Here is a 19,275-nt window from a genome sequence, read left to right as displayed (position 1 = left end):
AAAATTATACCCCTGGTTCCAGAAAAGAAATCATACCCCAAACCCCTAAATAAATTCATACAGCAGACCTCTGAATACATTTATATCCTAGAGTCCAGACCCCATTAAATAAATTCATAACTCTAAATAAATTTATACCACAGATCCCCTCTAGACCCCCTAAAAAAAATTTATACTGCAGACCCCTGAATAATTTCAGCCCCCAAACCCCCGAGTAACTTCATACACTAGACCCATTGATAAATTCATATCCCAGACCCTTGGATGAATTTATATCACAGACCCCCAGAATAAATTCATATCTCTGACCCCCCAGAAAATGAATCCTGAGGCCCTGGAATAAAGTTACACCACAGACCCCAAAGTAAATTTATAACGCACTCCCCTAAATAAATTCAGATCCCTGACCCCCCCCTCCCCTCACACACTGATCATGCAACACAAACCCTCATACCCAGCCTTTATAGTGCACAACATGCTTATTTAATCTATTTTCTATAAGCAATTGTGTTTGATGGTTCATATAGGCCAATCTATTAAGGCTGCCACATCCACACTGGGTCGATGGTATTGTGTTGCAGGAAAGCCTATCAGACCTCTTAACCACTGATGCATTAACAGTGGCATCTAGATACTTAAAATGTACAGCACAGACGCTGCAGCGAATTCCTCTCTTAATCCACAAGTTTAGGCCTCCATGGATATGAACTCGCAATGAGAATGTAATGCACGTGAGCCTCATTGGATCAGTATGACGTTCATGTGCACTGCTGTCTCATTGCATGTTCATATCCAGAGGTCCAAACGTCAAGATTAAAGAGGTACTCTGTAAAAAAAAAAAAAAAAATTCAAATCAACTAGTGGCAAAAAGTTATATAGGTGCTCTCTTCAGCCACTGTCCATGTCAGGAACTGTTCAAAGCAGTAGCAAATCCCCATAAAAAAAATCTCTCCTGCTCAGGGCAGTTCCTGACATAGACAGAGGTGGCAGCAGAGAGCACTGTGTAAAACTAGAAAGAATACACCACTTCCTGCAGGGCATGCAGCAGCTCATAAGTACTGGAAGACTCGCAATTTTTAAATAGAAGTAAATTACAAATCTATATAGCTTTCTGGTACCTGTTTGTTTCAAAGAAAAAACTTTTTGCCGGAGTTCCCTTTATGAGAGGAATTTTTCTGCTAATTCGGCAGCAATCATGTGAATAGGTACACTTTAAATAGTTGGCATCACAGCTCAATTCATGCTGGCTAATGGGCATATTGGGGCTTGGCTCCTGAGCCGTCACCATACCTCCGTAATTGCACCATGACCAGGGCCATATCTGCTATGAGGCCAAATGAGTTTATAGCCCGACATGGCAGATTTGCAGAGTCTATGGGACATAGAATGGAGTCTATGGGATAGGCGGAGAGTCAAGTGGGAGCGTACATGGAGTCCACGGCAAGTTAACAGCGAAAATTCCGTAGTGTGCACCAGGGCTGTGGAGTCGGAGTCGGAGCCAAGGAGTCGGAGCTAGTTTTGGCTGGAGACGGCGCTATCTTTGGCTGGAGTCGGAAAAAAATGTACCAACGCTTTAAATAAAAATAAAAAAATCTTTAAATAAATGTAGAATTGAATTTTGATATAGATTTTAAAATATAAAGTTTTGCTCATGAATATATATTATGAGCAACATTCTAATAGGACACTGACCCTATTACATAAGGGTGGACAGGGAATTTATAAGTAATAGGACACTGGGCCTATTACATAAGGGGGGTCAGGGAATATATCAGTAATAGGACACTGACCCTATTACATAAGGGTGGTCAGGGAATATACCAGTAATAGCACACTGGGCCTATTACATAAGGGGGGTCAGGGAATATATCAGTAATAGGACACTGGGCCTATTACATAAAGGGGGTCAGGGAATATATCAGTAATAGGACACTGGGCCTATTACATAAGGGGGGTCAGGGAATATATCAGTAATAGGACACTGACCCTATTACATAAGGGTGGTCAGGGAATATACCAGTAATAGCACACTGGGCCTATTACATAAGGGGGGTCAGGGAATATATCAGTAATAGGACACTGGGCCTATTACATAAGGGGGGGTCAGGGAATATATCAGTAATAGGACACTGGGCCTATTACATAAGGGGGGTCAGGGAATATATCAGTAATAGGACACTGGGCCTATTACATAAGGGGGGGTCAGGGAATATATCAGTAATAGGACACTGACCCTATTACATAAGGGTGGTCAGGGAATATACCAGTAATAGCACACTGGGCCTATTACATAAGGGGGGTCAGGGAATATATCAGTAATAGGACACTGGGCCTATTACATAAGAATGGTTGGGGAATATATTAGTAATAGGACACTGGCCCTATTACATAAGGGTGGTCGGGGAAAAGTTGTCGGTCACTATTTGTCAGTTTGTTTCTGAGCTGGAAGAGTCCATTGTGTGTGGGGAGATCTGTGCTTTTCTCAAGCTGGATATCCTCTGTAATATAGAGGAGGAGGAGACATAAGTAGTGTAGCAGTAACCTCTGTCCTTGGTGTGGTGTTTTCTCTCTGGGAGAAGATTGTGTGTTTTTCTTCAGTGTTCTACGGCTGCAGCTGTGTGTGTGTGTGTGCTATGGCTGCAGCAGGCTGTGTGTATTTGTGCTATGGCTGCAGAACGCAGTGTGTGTGTGCACACTATGGCTGCAGCAGGCTGTGTGTGTGCGCTATGGCTGCAGCAGGCTGTGTGTGTGTGTGTGTGTGTGCGCTATAGCTGCAGCAGGCTGTGTGTGTGTGCGCTATAGCTGCAGCCGGCTGTGTGTGTGTGCGCTATAGCTGCAGCCGGCTGTGTGTGTGTGTGTGTGTGTGTGTGTGTGTGTGCGCTATTGCGTACCCCCACAGGGACCTTCTGTATCACTGTGTGACCCCTCTCTATATCACTATGGCTGATCTCTATATTACAGGGATCTGGCATTGTTAGCAGTGTTTCTTTAAGTATAGTCAATATTTAGTTAGAAACATAGAAGACTGTCATCAGGAAAAGAACATCTGCTCCATCTAGTCTAGTTGTGATTAGTTCAGGACATGGAGGCTGGAGACTGGCTGCATCCACAGCACACACAGGAGAATCTGCTTTATGTACAGTATTCTCTTATTCCCTCAGAAGTCGCCCCAGGATCACGTAGGACATTAGGGAGAAGCTGTTGAGCCAGTGTGATAAATAACTCCCCTGGTATATGACCGGCCATTTATGAAGAAGCAGGAGTCTCAGTCTGAGTCGGAGTCGGACCTGATAAAATTCAGGAGTCGGAGCTGCGGCTTACCGACTCCACAGCCCTGGTGTGCACATACCCTTACAGGCTGTACCCAAATGTGCAATGCAAGGCAGTCAGGACAGAGAATGCAAACATTTTGCTGATATACATACGTCAGACAGAAAACATGATCAGCTCCCCTTTAAATGGAACACAAGGTTTATGTTAGTTTGATGATCAGGGGGAAATTCTTGCCTATGGGCGGGGGTGTTCTTCAGAATGAAGGTAATTTTCTGAATTTTTGCTGACTCTGACGAACAATAATTGTGAAAGGGCTAACAGATAATTTCTTTGCAAATAATAAACCAATGAACTTTAGTCTATATTGATAAGCTATTGACAGTTTTCATTTTCAGAGGGCGATATTACATTGTTGGAGTCATCAAAAGGTTTGTGGGTTAAAGTTTAAGGTGATTTAACAGTTTAAGTGAAGTGTCTTAAAAAAAACAGAAATTACTCACCGATAATGATGTTTCCTCGAAACATGACGGCACCATGGAGAGGGACCCCGCCCCCAGGGACAAGAAACCTAGAGTATAAAAAGTTTAGGCCCTCCTCTCATCCTCAGTGATTTACAGAGACCCATGGTTAGTACAAGGATAACAATACAACACCTTCACCAACTAATAATGAAAAATTTTATTTATTTATTTATTTTTTTGCACACCTATGTGAAATAGTGTGAGATAACACCAAAAAGGGTGGGAATGTGGTGGTGCCGTCATGTTTCGAGGAAACATCATTATCGGTAATTTCTGTTTTCCCCATCAACATGACGGCACCATGGAGAGAATACCAGAGAAGAAACACACTAGGGGGGGGACAATGGCCTGTAAGACTTTCCTACCAAAGGCAACACCCGATGAATCAGATAGATCTAATCTATAGTGCCTGAAGAAAGTGTGGGGTGAAGACCAAACCGCCGCCCTACAAATCTGAGAAATAGAAGCGTCACTCCTCTCTGCCCAGGAAGTAGCTATTGCCCGGGTGGAGTGAGCTCTAAGCCTAAGTGGTGGAGAAACCCCAGCCACAGAGTAACAAGCACATATGGCCTGTCTTATCCATCTGGAAATGGAGCCACTGCTTGCCTTACATCCCTTATTGGCTCCAGAGAACAGTGATCTGGACTTCCTAAATTGTCTGGTAGACTCCAAGTATTGCAAAACAACTCGTCTAACATCTAGGCAATGGAATTCTTTTTCTTTATCATTAGATGGGTTCTCGAAAAAAGATGGCAAAACAATGTCCTGAGATTTGTGAAAATTAGTCACTACCTTTGGGAGAAAGGCTGGATCGGGCTTAAAAATTATTCTGTCTGATAAGATCTTTGTATTAGGTTCACAACAGGACAGATTTGCCAATTCTCCTACCCTCCTGGCCGAGGTAACTGCAACTAAAAGAGCTGTTTTTAATGTCAAGTTTTTTAGTGAAATTTCCGTAAGGGGCTCAAACGGAGCATCTGTTAGGCTTTTTAGGACTAAATTTAAATCCCATGGAGGGACGGCACAGCTAACTGTGGTGGAGAATCTAGCTGCCGCTTTAAAGAATCTCATGACCCATGGATGACATGCCACTTGTTGGTTATATAATGCTCCCAGTGCTGAAGCATGAACTTTTAGAGTGGCTGGTTTTAGCCCTTTTTCTAGCTCCTTTTGTAGAAAATCAAGAACTTGGGCAATATTTGGTTTATGTAAGTCTATAATACTGGAACCCACAAAGGAGAAAAAAGTTTGCCAGATCCTAAAGTAGATTTTATATGTTACCGCCTTTCTACTCTTCTGTAGAGTGGAAATTACTGTATCAGAAAGGCCATGAGTCCTAAGGATCATCCGCTCAAAAGCCATGCCGTCAGATGCAGCTGCTTCACACTGGGATGCAAGATGCGCCCCTGAAAAAGAAGATCTTCCTGATCCGGAAGCACCCATGGCTCCGTTACGGACAGACTCTGAAGAGACGAGAACCATACTCTGCGAGGCCAGAATGGTGCTATTAGAATTAACTTGGCTTTGTCTTGTCTGATTTTCTTCAAAACCCGAGGAATGAGGGCTAGCGGAGGGAAGGCGTACATAAGGCTCCATGACCAGTGGTGAGCTAATGCATCTACTCCTTGGGGCCGGTCTGCTGGGGACAATGAAAGAAAAAGCTTGACTTGCCTGTTCTGCCGTGTTGCGAACAAGTCCACGACTGGTACCCCCCATAGGTCTGTTATCATTCGGAATATTGTGGGGCTCAGCTGCCATTCTCCTTGGTGTAATTGGTGACGGCTCAGGAAGTCTGCCCTCGTATTCATGATCCCTTTCAAGTGCACTGCTGAGAGACTTAACAGGTTGTTTTCTGCAAATGAAAAAATATCATAAGACAGGTTAAGCAATCCCTGACTTCTAGTTGTACCCTGTCTATTAATTACTGAAACTGTAGTAGAGTTGTCTGACATAATTTTTACGTTCGTTTTACAAATGAATTTCTTTGCTGCTAACAGAGCCTGGTAAACTGCAGCTAATTCTTTTTGATTTAAAGACCCATAGGTATGCTGTTCCAACCAGGGGCCTTGGAAATTGCGATGATCCAGATGTGCTCCCCATCCCCAGGGACTAGCATCGGTGGTAATGCCTTTAAGGGATTTATTAACCCAACTCAGTCCTGACAATACATTTTTTCCTGTAAGCCACCATGAAAAACTGTCTAGAGTTCCTTGAGACAGGACGACTTTTCTGTCGAGGTCTGTAGGGGAGCCATCCCATATCGACAATAACTCTGCCTGCAGAGGCCTGGAGTGGTATTGAGCCCAGGGTACTGCGGGAATGGCTGCTGTAAAAAGACCCAACAAAGACATACCGTTCCTTATGGACGTTTTTGGATTTTGAATCAGTGTTCTTATTGCCTCCTGCAGCTTCTGAATCTTCTCTTCTGGCAAAAAAGACTTCTGTATTACTGAGTCCAGTATTATTCCTAGAAACTTCTTCTTCGTTGCAGGCACTAGAGAGGATTTTTCTTCGTTTATGATCCAGCCCAGGTTCTGTAGAATGGATAGGACTCTTTTTATCATGATCTGCAGTTTGTCGCTGCTTTCCGCCACTAGCAGAAAGTCGTCCAGATACGGAATGAACAACCCTTCCTCTTCTCTTATGTGAGCTGCCATTTCCGCAATAATCTTTGTGAAAACTCTCGGGGCAATTGATATCCCAAATGGTAAGGCTCGGAACTGCAGAAGCACTTTGTCCATCCAGATTGCTATTCTGAGGTATTTTTGAAATTTCTGATGAATTGGTACGTGTAGGTAGGCATCTCTTAGGTCGATGGATGCCATAGAACAATTTGGATAAAGAAGATTTCCTGTGCTTTTTATCGTCTCCATTTTGAATCGTTGGTACCTTATGAACTGATTCAATGGTTTTAGGTTTATGATTACTCGGTAGGATTTGTCTGGTTTTTGTATTAGGAACAGGGTTGAATAAAAGCCTTGTGTCTCTTCTCCTTCTGGTACCGGTATAAGAACTCCCTTCTCCATGAATGTCCTGACCTCTGTCTCTAATAGTTGTTAGCCCTTTTCCCCCGAGTGACTCTTTGTTATTATAAAACGAGTGGGAGGCAATGAACGGAAGTCTATGCTTACTCCTTCTCGAATGAACTGCAAAACCCAGGAACTGACGCATATTTTTTCCCATTCCTGAGCAAACTGAGCCAGCCTGCCCCCCACTCGTGGCCCGGCGTCACTGGGCAGAGGATTTTTTGGAATTGTCGGTCTTTTGAGAGAACATATACCCCCTGGCTTTACCTTTTCCTTTCCCGGAGGTTTCTGACCCTTTCCTCTGGAATCCACCTTTTCCCTTTTTCCGAAAGGACTGGTAGTGACTCCTTTGCGAGGAATAGGGAAAACCTTTCTTCCTGTCTGACGCTTTGTCTAGAAGGTCATCTAGAAAAGAACCAAACAAATAATTGCCTTCACATGGTATACCACATAACTTCGCCTTTGATGCTGGTTCCCCTGACCAATTTTTTAGCCATAGGGCTCTTCTGGCCGAATTGGATAAAGCTGCTGAACGAGCAGAGAAGCGTAAGGTGTCAGTTGAAGCATCTGAAAGGTAAGCAGCCGATTTTTTTAACATGGGTAAATGTTTCTCTCCTGATTCTCCTGCTTGTAAGTCTTGTTCTAGTTTACTGAGCCATACCATCATAGACCTGGCTACGCATGTGCTTGCAATATTGGGTTTAAACGAGGCTGTGGAGGCTTCCCAGGATTTCTTTAAAAAAGCATCTGCCCTCTTATCTAAAGGATCCTTTAAGGTTCCTAGGTCTTCAAAAGGTAAAGCTCCTTTTCTGGACATCTTGGCTATAGAAACATCAATGCTAGGCGGTTTATCCCAAGAAGGATTCTCTGATTCGTCGAACGGATATTTCCTTTTAACCGCTCTAGGAATGAACCCCCTTTTTTCCGTTTTTTTCCACTCTCTTGCAATAAGTGATGAAATGGTTCTATGCACGGGAAAAACTCTTTGTTTCTTAGTGTCTAGCCCTCCAAACATTATATCCTGTACAGATTTAGGTTCTCTAACTTCTTCCAATTCCATAGTAGCTCTAACCTCTTTCACCAGAGCACTGATATCTTCAATAGAAAAAAAAGAGGTTTCCCCCCAATATCTGAATCAGAGAAGTCAGAGTCCTCTGCTCCCGAACCATCTTTAGTTACTAATCCCTCTTCTTCAGCTTCACCAAAAACTTCTAGTGGAGCTCTGGAGGGACCTGGCACTTCCTCATCTGGAGGAGGCGGAGGCATAATTGTTGGTAGCGGGAGAGGAGGAGCAGGTGTAGATACAATATCCTTCAAAGAATTCTGAATTTCATTCTTAATTATATCTTTTACAGATGAGATAATAGACTCCATAGAAGGGACTTCAGCCCTAAACATTCTAGAAATACACTCTTCACATGTGGGCTTGTTGTAATCAGACTTCAGTTTGTCTTTACAAATCCTGCACTCTCTATGCCTAGAATACCTTGAGCGCCTGGAACTTTCATCCTACAAATAATCATAATGAAAGCCCATAAATGTATGATACAGAGGAAACAAAAAAAGTCATCTCACCCCCCCAACCGGGGGAGAAGAATGGCCGATACCCTGGATGACGCTGCACTGGATGACTCCTTCCTCCGTTCACTGCTGGAGCTCATGGCTGCTGCTACTGCTGCTGCTTCTTGCCACGAGCGCCGGCCGACTCACCCCGCCGAAGATTTGAGACACCAGCCCGGAAGTACCCTGACCGGCGAGCCACGTCACTTCCGGTGCGTCCTGGCCCGGATTCCCGCGCGACGTCACTGCCCCGCGCCAATAGGTAATCCCGGCCCCTGAACCGGAAGTAGTGTGGGTTGTATACCTGCCCGCTCCGTTGCGCGCGTTACTCCCCACAGCGTCCCTGAGCTGCCCTGAGCCCGCAGGCTATCCGGTCCTCGGCCTCAAGACAACACCACGTCCGGGAGGAATGGTGAGTCGGTCTTCTTGGGAGGCCCCTGCATCCCCCTTGGACCTCCTCTGCACACCCCAACTAGGGCGGCACCAGCAGGAGAGGCCCCGGTAAACTTGTTATGGAGACTCAGAGAGCCTCTGTACTTCAGGTCTCCCGTTAGGGACAGGAAACCACTGAGGATGAGAGGAGGGCCTAAACTTTTTATACTCTAGGTTTCCTGTCCCTGGGGGCGGGGTCCCTCTCCATGGTGCCATCATGTTGATGGGGGGGAAAAAAAAAAGTTTCCTACACTGATTTTAACCCTTGCCTGCTCAATGCTGCACCTGTATGACGCTTTAGGAAGGTAGTCAATGCACAGTGCTTTAAATGTATGGGGCTGGCGTTCTGTGGGCTAAAAGTAGAGCTGAAGTGATAGGAGTCTGCTGCCAATCACAGCCAGGAGCCCACCACAGCTGCCAAGAAGAGAGCTGGCACTGATAGCAACAGCTGCATCTTCAAGGTAACAGGCTGGGTTTCACAGGCTGTTAGTGAGCATCTCATAAAGGTGAGAGCAACTCGAACATTCTTGAGTCCACTCGTTCAGCATTTGAATACATGTGGTTGATGCAGCCCTAGGGAGTCAGGGAAAACATGGACGCTCCTGAACTCTGGTTTAACCCTTGCTCAGGGCCGTCTTACCCATTGGGCACGGTAGGCGGCTGCCCGGGGGCCCTTGCGTCCTAGGGGGCCCCTGCCCTGTGACATGTTCCCTGGCCCTTTAACTGGGAGTGCTCTTGATGAGCAGATATGGGCTGTGCACAGCTCGCTCTAGTGGCCGGAAGCTCCATTCTGCTTCCGGTCACTAGAGGCCTCTCTCACCCCCTGCATTCCCGTGTGGAGCACGAGTGACGTCACCAGCAGAGCCCTGAGAGGAAGGAGAAGCTGGAGGCCTGAAGCACAAAGCTTGAGTGAGTATGTGCTGATACCAGGGAAGGTGTTAATCATGGGAGTGCTCTCTGCAGGGATGCAGACAGGGCTGTGGGTGAACTGGTAAACAGGGAGGGAGGGAGGGAGGGGGGATCAGGGGTGTAACTCCTCTGAGTGTGTGTATATATCTCCATTCAGTGTAAACATCAGTGTATTATATACTTATCCTCCTCCTGAGTGTGTATATATCTCCATTCAGTGTATACAGCAGTGCATTATATACTTATCCTCCTGTATGAGTGTGTGTCTATATCTCCATTCAGTGTATACAGCAATGTATTATATACTTATCTTCCTGAGTGTATATATCTCTCCATTCAGTGTATACAGCAGTGTATTATATACTTATCTTCTTCCTGAATGTGTATATATCACTCCATTGTTGTTTCCCTGTATACTGTATAATACAATATACAGGGAAACAACATTGGTTATATATAGAGAAGGGCAAAACAACATGTCTCATATATACAGAGGGGCAACAACATGACTATTATATATGAGAACCATGTTGTTTCCCTGTATACAGTATACAGGGAAACAACATGGTTCTCACATATAATAGTCATGTTGTTGCCCCCTGTATATATGAGACATGTTGTTTGCCCTTCTCTATATATAAGCCGTGTTGTTTCCCTGTATACTGTATAATACAGTATACACAGACTCCCTGTATTATACAGTATACAGGGAGACAACATGGCCTATATGCAGAGGGACAGCAACATGTCTCATATATAGAGAGGGGCACCAATATATATTAATTAGGCTATTACCCACCACCTGTATACCCCACATATACCTGTACCCCATATATATATATATATATATATATATATATATATATATATATATATATATATATATATATATATATATATATATATATATATATTATATATATGGTTGTACACATATATCACCATTATAGTCTATATAACCACCTACCTACTGCTCCACCTTTATACCTGTACCTATATGGTAGATAAATAGGTGGTAAGGTATATTGCCTATAATAGTGATATACTGTATGTGTGCAACATATATGACAATCACTAATATAGGCAATATACCTTACCAGATAAGAGGGTTTTGATGGCAGCGGACGGGGGGGGGGGGGGGGGGGGGGGGGGGCAATTCGCACCTCTGCCCAGGGGCCCATAATGCTGTTAAGCCCTGCCCTTGCTTGCTGATTTTGGTTCATCTGGGCTGCCCTGTCTTTCTGACTCTGGAGCGGGACAGGGCTGCAACCAGCCGATATTCAAATACACTCATCTCTAGTAACCAAAAAGGTATAGTATGCATTAGTGCAGACTGCTATGTACTAGGGGTGAACTCCCCCTTTGGGGACAACACAAAAAGTAAAATTAAAGCAAGATAAAATATGTGTTAAAAAAAACCCAAAGCATTAGAAGTGATAAAAAAATAAACAAATAAAATTATTAACTAAAAGACACACACACACACACACACACACACACACACATTGCATCACCAAGATCATAAGGACCCAAGAAGCATATTTCTGATATCACATTGTAAACAGCATATAACAAAAAAAAAAAAAAAAGAAAAGAAACATAATGATGTTGCTTTTTCCCATCTCATCCCCCACCACACACACACACACACAAAAGTAGGAAAAATAAAACATATATTTTAAAACAACAGCAATAACAACTGCAGCTCATCCTGCAAAAAACAAGCTACACCACACAGCTACACTGGTAGAAAAAAAAATATGACTCTAGGACTACAGTGAAACAAAAAAGTCAAGCCAATGGATGAAAAAAAAAAAAAAAAAAGGTGGTTTTGGTTCAGTGTTCAATCTGAGTGGCATCCTTGTGCCGAGAATTATACTGGAACTGAAGCAATAACCGGTCTTAAAGGATCTTTTTTGACAGAGAAGCTATATATGCGTTTGGAAAAAAGAAACTTTTGTTCATCAGGATCTACCTGAGGGATATGAGTGCAGATCAGCAAAACTGATCTGCGCTCCTATCCCTCAGACTGCCGGAACAGAACAGAGGCAGGATACCGCCCGGAAAACATGGATACAACCATAGCTCTATCCATATTTTCCAGGCAGTCCCCGGCTATGGCTGTATTCATGTTTTCCAGGCAGTCCCCGGCTATGGCTGTATCCATGTTTTCCAGGCAGTCCACGGCTATGGCTGTATCCATGTTTTCCAGTCAGTCCCAGGTGGTAACCTCCCTGTGCACGAAGTCAGCAGATTTAGGAATAGGAAAGCAGATCAGTTTTCCTTTGTACGAAGCAAAACAAATCTGACTCACTTATCTCTATTTATAACCTATGTGAATTATTCTTACCTTGGGTAAGGGCACATGCAGCACTTTGTTTGCCTCTTTTTTTTCCTGATAGCCTTAAAAAAATTATAGCTAAAAAATACAAACAAACAAAAAACATACAAATTAGGTATTGCTGCATTCTTACCAACCCATGAAATAAAGAAAAATATATGTTTACTGCCCGGTAAAGAGTACAAACTACACGGTCTCACACAGCCGCACATGGAAAAAAAAAAAAATTTAACAGCTGGAAACTTTTTTCTGCACATCCTAATACTAAAATTTGTTTTGTCACTACGGGATTAAAAATAGACAATGCACCTCACCAGTGTTGATCAAGCACACTCGATTGAGCATAGTGCTCAGGTAAAGGTGGTCATACACCTTGAGGCTATGTTCACACTATGTATGTGTGCGGCTGTATTTTTTATGCGGCTGTAAATGTGCGGATGAAACTACGGCCGTGGGAAAAAATAGACATGCGGCTGAAAACATACGGTCATTTACTTGGAAATCTGGTTCAACTAAAAATAACAAATAAAATCTTTAGAAAGTGATGCAAACACCTCTGGATGCATCTGGGAAAGCAGGGAAACAGTTTACATGAATTGCTATTACCGGGGTTTGCGATCCTCTGCAGTATGCCGATGCCGATGCCTCTCATGGTTAATATATTGAACTAATAAAACACATTTTCGTTGTAATAAAGTCCCTTTCATTGCTCAATAATTAAAAATTTAAACGAATCCATCATTTTGCAATTAAATATACTGTTAAAATAAATAGATATATAAATAAATGTATATTTATATACATATTTATTTTTTGACAGTATATTTAATTGCACAATGATGGATTCGTTTAAATTAAATTATTGAACAACGAAACTGATTTTATTTCAACGAAAATGTGTTTTATTAATTAAATATTAATTAGTACAGGAAGCTCCAGTAAGCCGTTAATTCATATTGCCAGAAATAGAGCATTCTGTACTAATCATCACTTTACTTTAATTAAAACATCAAATGTTTCTTCTAATTATGTTATCACAATAGCATTATTAGAAGAAACATTTAGAATTATATGTGCGCTCAGCTGATTGGCTGATTGCACATATAATTAGCGGGTCCGCAGCACAGTGACTTCATTGTGCTGCGGACCAGCGAGGAGACAACATTGGGGTGAGTATAGAGCTCTCCCCACCCCCTCCCCAGCACTGCACCCCTCCCAGCAAGGAAGGGGGGTCACTTAACCCCTTCCTTGCTGGGATGGGTGCAGTCTGACATCAGTCTGGCCCCCAAGGGGTTAAGGGGGATGCAATACATCCTACCTTAACCCCTTGGGGGCCAGACTCTAAGCAGCAATCTGTAAAGATGCTGCATACTGTAAGGAGCACAACACCGCTCACAATGATGGGTGTTGTGCTCCTGTTTGTGTTTTTTGTGTGTGTGTGTGTTTTTCACGGTGTCCTGTGGATTACGTCGGATTCCGTGGACTACGTCGATGACCAGCGGTTGTTTGTTGTTTTTTTTTTAATAAAATGGTCAATGAGGGGTGTGGGGGTGTTTTTATTTGAATAAAAAAAAAATTTAAACTTGTGTCTTGTCTTTATTTCTTTACTTTATAGACTTAGTAGTGGAAGCCGTCTAATAGACGGAATCCATTACTAAGTTGGGGCCTAGTGTTAGCCGGTATAAAATGGCTAACACTAACCCCCCATTACTACCCCAGTACCCAATGCCACCAGGGGTACTGGGAAGAGCCGGGTGCCAGTGGTCCCGGAGCGTCAAAATTGGCGCTCCTGGACCGGGCGGCAGCAGGCTTGTAAGATTTAGGCTGGGGAGGGCCTAAACCAATGGCTCTTCCCACCCTGGTGTTACCAGGCTGCTGTCGTTTGGTTTTTAACCCGGCTGGTAATAAAAATAGGGGGGACCCTATGCGTTTTTTTTTTTTAAATAAATAATTAAAAAAAAAACGCATAGGGTCCCCCCCTATTTTTATAACCAGCCGGGTTAAAAACCAAACGACAGCAGCCTGGTAACACCAGGGTGGGAAGAGCCATTGGTTTAGGCCCTCCCCAGCCTATATCTTACAAGCCTGCTGCCGCCCGGTCTAGGAGCGCCAATTTTGACGCTCCGGGACCACTGGCACCCGGCTCTTCCCAGTACCCCTGGTGGCATTGGGTACTGGGGTAATAATAGGGGGTTAGTGTTAGCCATTTTATACCAGCTAACACTAGGCCCCAACTTAGTAATGGATTCCATATATTAGACGGCTTCCACTACTAAGTCTATAAAGTAAACAAATAAAGACAAGACACAAGTTAAAAATTTTTTTTATTCAAATAAAAACACCCCCACGCCCCTCATTGACCATTTTATAAAAAAAAAAAAAAAAAAACAACAAACAACCGCTGGTCATCGACGTAGTCCACGTAATCCGACGTAATCCACAGGATACCGATATCTGAAAAACAAAAACGGAGAAACACACAAAAAACACACAAACAGGAGCACAACACCCATCATTGTGAGCGGTGTTGTGCTCCTTACAGTATGCAGCATCTTTACAGATCGTTGCTTACAGTCTGGCCCCCAAGGGGTTAAGGGAGGATGTATTGCATCCCCCTTAACCCCTTGGGGGCCAGACTGATGTCAGACTGCACCCATCCCAGCAAGGAAGGGGTTAAGTGACCCCACTTCCTTGCTGGGATGGGTGCAGTGCTGGGGAGACGGTGGGGAGAGCTCTATACTCACCCCGATGTGTCCTCTTCGCTGGTCCGCAGCACAATGAAGTCACTGTGCTGCGGACCCGCTAATTATATGTGCGCTCAGCCGATCAGCCAATCAGCTGAGCGCACATATAATTCTAAATGTTTCTTCTAATAATGCTATTGTGATAACATAATTAGAAGAAACATTTGATGTTTTCATTAAAGTAAAGTGATGATTAGTACAGAATGCTCTATTGCCGGCAATATGAATTAACGGCTTACTGGAGCTTCCTGTACTAATTAATATTTAATTAATAAAGCACATTTTCGTTGAAATAAAATCAGTTTCGTTGTTCAATAATTTAATTCTAACGAATCCATTATTGTGCAATTAAATATACTGTAAAAAAAATAAATATATATAAATATACATTTATTTATATATATATATTTATTTTAACAGTATATTTAATTGCACAATGATGGATTCGTTAGAATTAAATTATTGAACAACGAAAGGGACTTTATTACAAAGAAAATGTGTTTTATTAATTTAATATATTAACTATTAGAGGCATCGGCATTCGGCATCATTGCCGGCTATTTTTGAAGTACTCCGTACGGACCGCCTGTCAATCCATGGCCGCATTTCCAGCCGCAAACAATGGTCTTGTTCATTTTTTTACGGGTCCGTTTACGATAGGGCCGTAGATTCATACATAGTGTGCACTGTGCAGCCGTATATCGTATACTTTCCAGCGTACGCATGAACCACCAAAAATACCGCCGCACAATTACAGACGCAAATACAGCCGCACAGTTACATAGTCTGAACCTGGCCTAAGGCTGCGTTCACACTACGTATATTTCAGTCAGTATATTTCAGTCAGTATTGCAACCAAAACCCGAAGTGGATTAAAAACACAGAAAGGATCTGTTCACACAATGGTGAAATTGAGTGGATGGCCGCCATATAACAGTAAATAACTGCCATTATTTCAATATAACAGACGTTGTTTTAAGATAACAGCAAATATTTGCCATTAAATGGCAGCCATCCACTCAATTTCAACATTGTGTGAACAGATCCTTTCTGTGTTTTTAATCCACTCCTGGTTTTGGTTGCAATACTGACTGAAATATACTGACTGAAATATACGTAGTGTGAACTCAGCATAAGGCTGGGTTCACAAACAGTATATTTCAGGCAGTATTTGGTCCTCATAGCAATCAAAACCAGGAGTGGATTGAAAGCACAGAAAGGCTCTGTTCACACAATGTTGTAATAGAGTGGATGGCCGCCATTTAGGGTAAATTCACACGGGCGTCTCGCATAAAAAAAACGCAGCTAATCCGCAATACATTTATTATTCCTATTATTATTAATACGTGAATAGCGGATTAGCTGCGTTTTTTTTATGCGAGACGCCCGTGTGAATTTACCCTTAATGGCAAATATTTGCTGTTATCCTAAAACAACAGCTGTTTTTATTGAAATAATGGCAGTTATTTACTGTTATATAGCGTCCGTCCACTCAATTTCAACATTGTGTGAACAGCGACTTTCTGTGTTTATAATCCACTCCTGGTTTTAGTTGCTATGAGGACCTGACATGAGGACCAAATACTGCCTGAAATATACTGTGTGTGAACCCAGCCTTAATAACTGATGTCCAAACAATCGCTTGGCTGTCAGTTATATCTCCTGTCCTCCGCAGTAATGTATTTCATTTTTCTATTCTATTCTTTGTATATTTCAGCCCTTGAAGGGATGTGAAAAACAAAATATACAAAAATCTGAATGAAAAAAATTCAAATGCAAGTTTCTGCAAGACACATTAAAACTCTGGCGGGGTGCCTGCAATTGCCTCGGCCGCCGATTGGCAGAGCTGCCTTGAGACATCACGTCTCATGCAGCAGCTCTGACCAGGAAGCGGCCGCCGGATGGGAGTACCGGGCGGCACAATCTGGGCACCGGCGCTGGAACGGGGAGGTAAGTGACTTCCGGCTTTAATTTCTACCCCCTCCCGAGCGATCCTCCAAAATACCCCCCGGCCCGGAGTACCCCTTTAACTTTCTTTTACTAGAGGCTTTCCCAAGCTCCTGAACAGAGGGCTGTAACACCTCCTCCCTTCCCACCCCTTAGTGGGCATTCACACCGTCACAGTCACAAGCGCACGGTCCCAGACTTCGGATCTTTCGACAGCATCATTTATGATGTCAAACTATGAAAATGTCAGCAGCTTGGAATGTTAATTCAGTGTAAAAGATAGACAATTTTGTAACCAGTGTTTCAGGAAGGGTATGTTCACACAACTTACGGCTGTATTTTCATTTAAAAACACACGTAACAACATACCCTCAAAGTTATCACCTAAAGAATGTTAATGGGGTTATCCAGGAAAAACAAAATTATTTTCTTGTAAGAACAGCACCACCCCTGTCCCCAGGTATTGTGATATTACAATTCAGCACCAATCACTTCAATGGAACCAAGATGCAAAACCAACATCCAAACTGAATGGGGGCCCCAGCACTTGCTCGGGTTTGTCAGGTGCAGGCTCCAATTAAAAACCTAAACATGTGAACGTATGTCAATTGGAAGTGTATAAAAAAACATTAGTCACTGAAGAATACAACACCTGCCTAATAGAATGAGAACCGGAGTCTTCCCTTCTACTCGTCAGAGCAAGCACAATTTCTAACGTGCGTAAAAAATATTGAATATATTGAAATATATATTTTTTTGTACAATTAATATGCTTTATTTTTTTTTTCAATCAGCATACCCATTTAACGTTCACCTTACACATTTAAATACACGTAGTAGTGTTATCTCCAGGTTACTAGTGGCCAAACCCCTGTAGGAATCGAACAACAACATAAACAGGCATGCTTAATGGTGCGTTTACACAGACAGATTTATCTGACAGATCTTTGAAGCCAAAACCAGGAACAGACTATAAACAGGGAACAGGTCATAAAGGAAAGACTGGGATCTATCCTCTTTTCAAATCCATTCCTGGCTTTGGCTTCCAAAATCTGTCAGATAAATCTTTCTGTGTAAACGCACACCCTTAATCTGAGCCGTAAGTAAAAAGGTCATTGAACAATTACTACAAGACATGACTCCGAAAACATTGTTCATTAGAATCCATTGTATATCAGGTGTTTGAAAATGGTGATTATATAGTGCACACAAATAAGCCTACCACGGCCTGGTATTTAGTAAAGCAATCACCAATCATATACCTGATATTCTTAACAAAAATATTGAGAAGGCTAAAAAAAATCCAATTACATTTTCCCCACCATTATCCACTAATATTATTAAAGTAGCCCTTGGTGCAGCGTCACGGTTGACTGCACTTGCATAGTTACGGCTTACCGGAAAATTGTTTGTAAAGTCTTTTGTTCAAGTGAAAAAAAATATACATATTTATATCTAAGTTAGAGTATGACAAGTATATCCGAAATAGTATAAGACAATAGAAAAATAAACTGGAAGTATCTTTGGAGTCTATGAAAGTTCTTCATGTAAGTTACTGATCCACGTTATTTTCTCCGGAAATTATTTTACTGTAGTTCTTCTGCTGCTCCTCCTTAAGGGAGTCTTTTACTTTGTCTCTTTTGAGGCCGCCATCCCTGCAAACACAGCAAACAGGTATCAGTGTTGACTTGTGAATGTCTCTACTGAACCACTGCGAAAAAACCTGTACATGTGGCAATAGAGATGAGTGCAACTTGAGCATGCTCGAGTCCGATCATTCGGCATTTGAATACCAGTCGTTGGATGCAGCCCTAGGGAGTCCAGGAAAATATGGATACGGCCATAGGCCTGAAGCTGCATTCACAAATGCATAAATTTTGTGGACCTTACAGACTGTGAAAGCCTTCCTGGATTGTTTCCCTGCCCGGCATGACCACGCGGCCCTCAAAATAGCGCAAGTGTGAATGCAGCCATGGGCTGTATCCATGTATTCCTGGACTCCCTAGGGCTGCATCCAACTTGTTTAGCAGCTGGTGCCGAAATGGTGCCAAATGCCGAACGATCAGACTAAAGCATGCTAGAGATGCGCTAAACTCTAATGGACAACTATTGGCTGGATAAACATATGGGGTTTGCACCTAATTTGCATATTAAATAAAGCCAAGATTTCCCCAAAACAGCTCTTAGGATCAAGGTAAGAAAATTACCTCCATCCTCCGTGCCCCGTGCGCTATTGGGACATAATAGCAGGTTAGAGACTTCTTAGAGTTTAGAGTTTCCCTTTAAACCCTTTTTGCCTGTGCAGAATCAGTTTACGGGTATGCGTATGTCAAATGATCTCATCTCTGAAAGTAACTTATTCCCTTGGTCGGTTTTGTGCTTTGGGACAACCTCTTAAACTTGCAGTGACAACAGCTGTATACTTACCAGGGTAGTTCAATTAGTCCACCTTGTTTTGCAATGGCAGATTTAACTCTGTCGGCAAACTGAAAGGCATCTTCATTTTCCTGAAAACATAAAAA

At 42.7% G+C, this 19,275-nt stretch overlaps 2 protein-coding genes across 4 annotated transcripts in view; one reads left to right on the top strand and one right to left on the bottom strand.

Moving 5' to 3' along the window:
* Window positions 1–19,275, top strand: part of ABRAXAS1 (abraxas 1, BRCA1 A complex subunit) — a 125,263-nt gene that overhangs the window by 27,520 nt on the left and 78,468 nt on the right. The window lies entirely within an intron of this gene.
* Window positions 17,511–19,275, bottom strand: part of GPAT3 (glycerol-3-phosphate acyltransferase 3) — a 39,249-nt gene continuing 37,484 nt past the window's right edge. For both annotated transcript variants that reach the window (XM_069978192.1, XM_069978191.1), the window contains 2 exons: window positions 19,181–19,260; window positions 17,511–18,408 (listed from right to left, as the gene is read on the bottom strand). In XM_069978192.1, coding sequence (XP_069834293.1) covers window positions 18,306–18,408; window positions 19,181–19,260 — 183 coding nt within the window. In that variant the 3' untranslated portion in view covers window positions 17,511–18,305. The remainder of the gene's footprint in view (window positions 18,409–19,180; window positions 19,261–19,275) is intronic.

This window comes from Dendropsophus ebraccatus, chromosome 7, assembly GCF_027789765.1.
Source record: "Dendropsophus ebraccatus isolate aDenEbr1 chromosome 7, aDenEbr1.pat, whole genome shotgun sequence".
NCBI classification, from domain to species: Eukaryota; Metazoa; Chordata; class Amphibia; order Anura; family Hylidae; genus Dendropsophus; species Dendropsophus ebraccatus.
The sequence above is the reverse complement of the archived record's forward strand: the minus strand, read 5'-3'. Positions and strand labels throughout refer to the sequence as shown.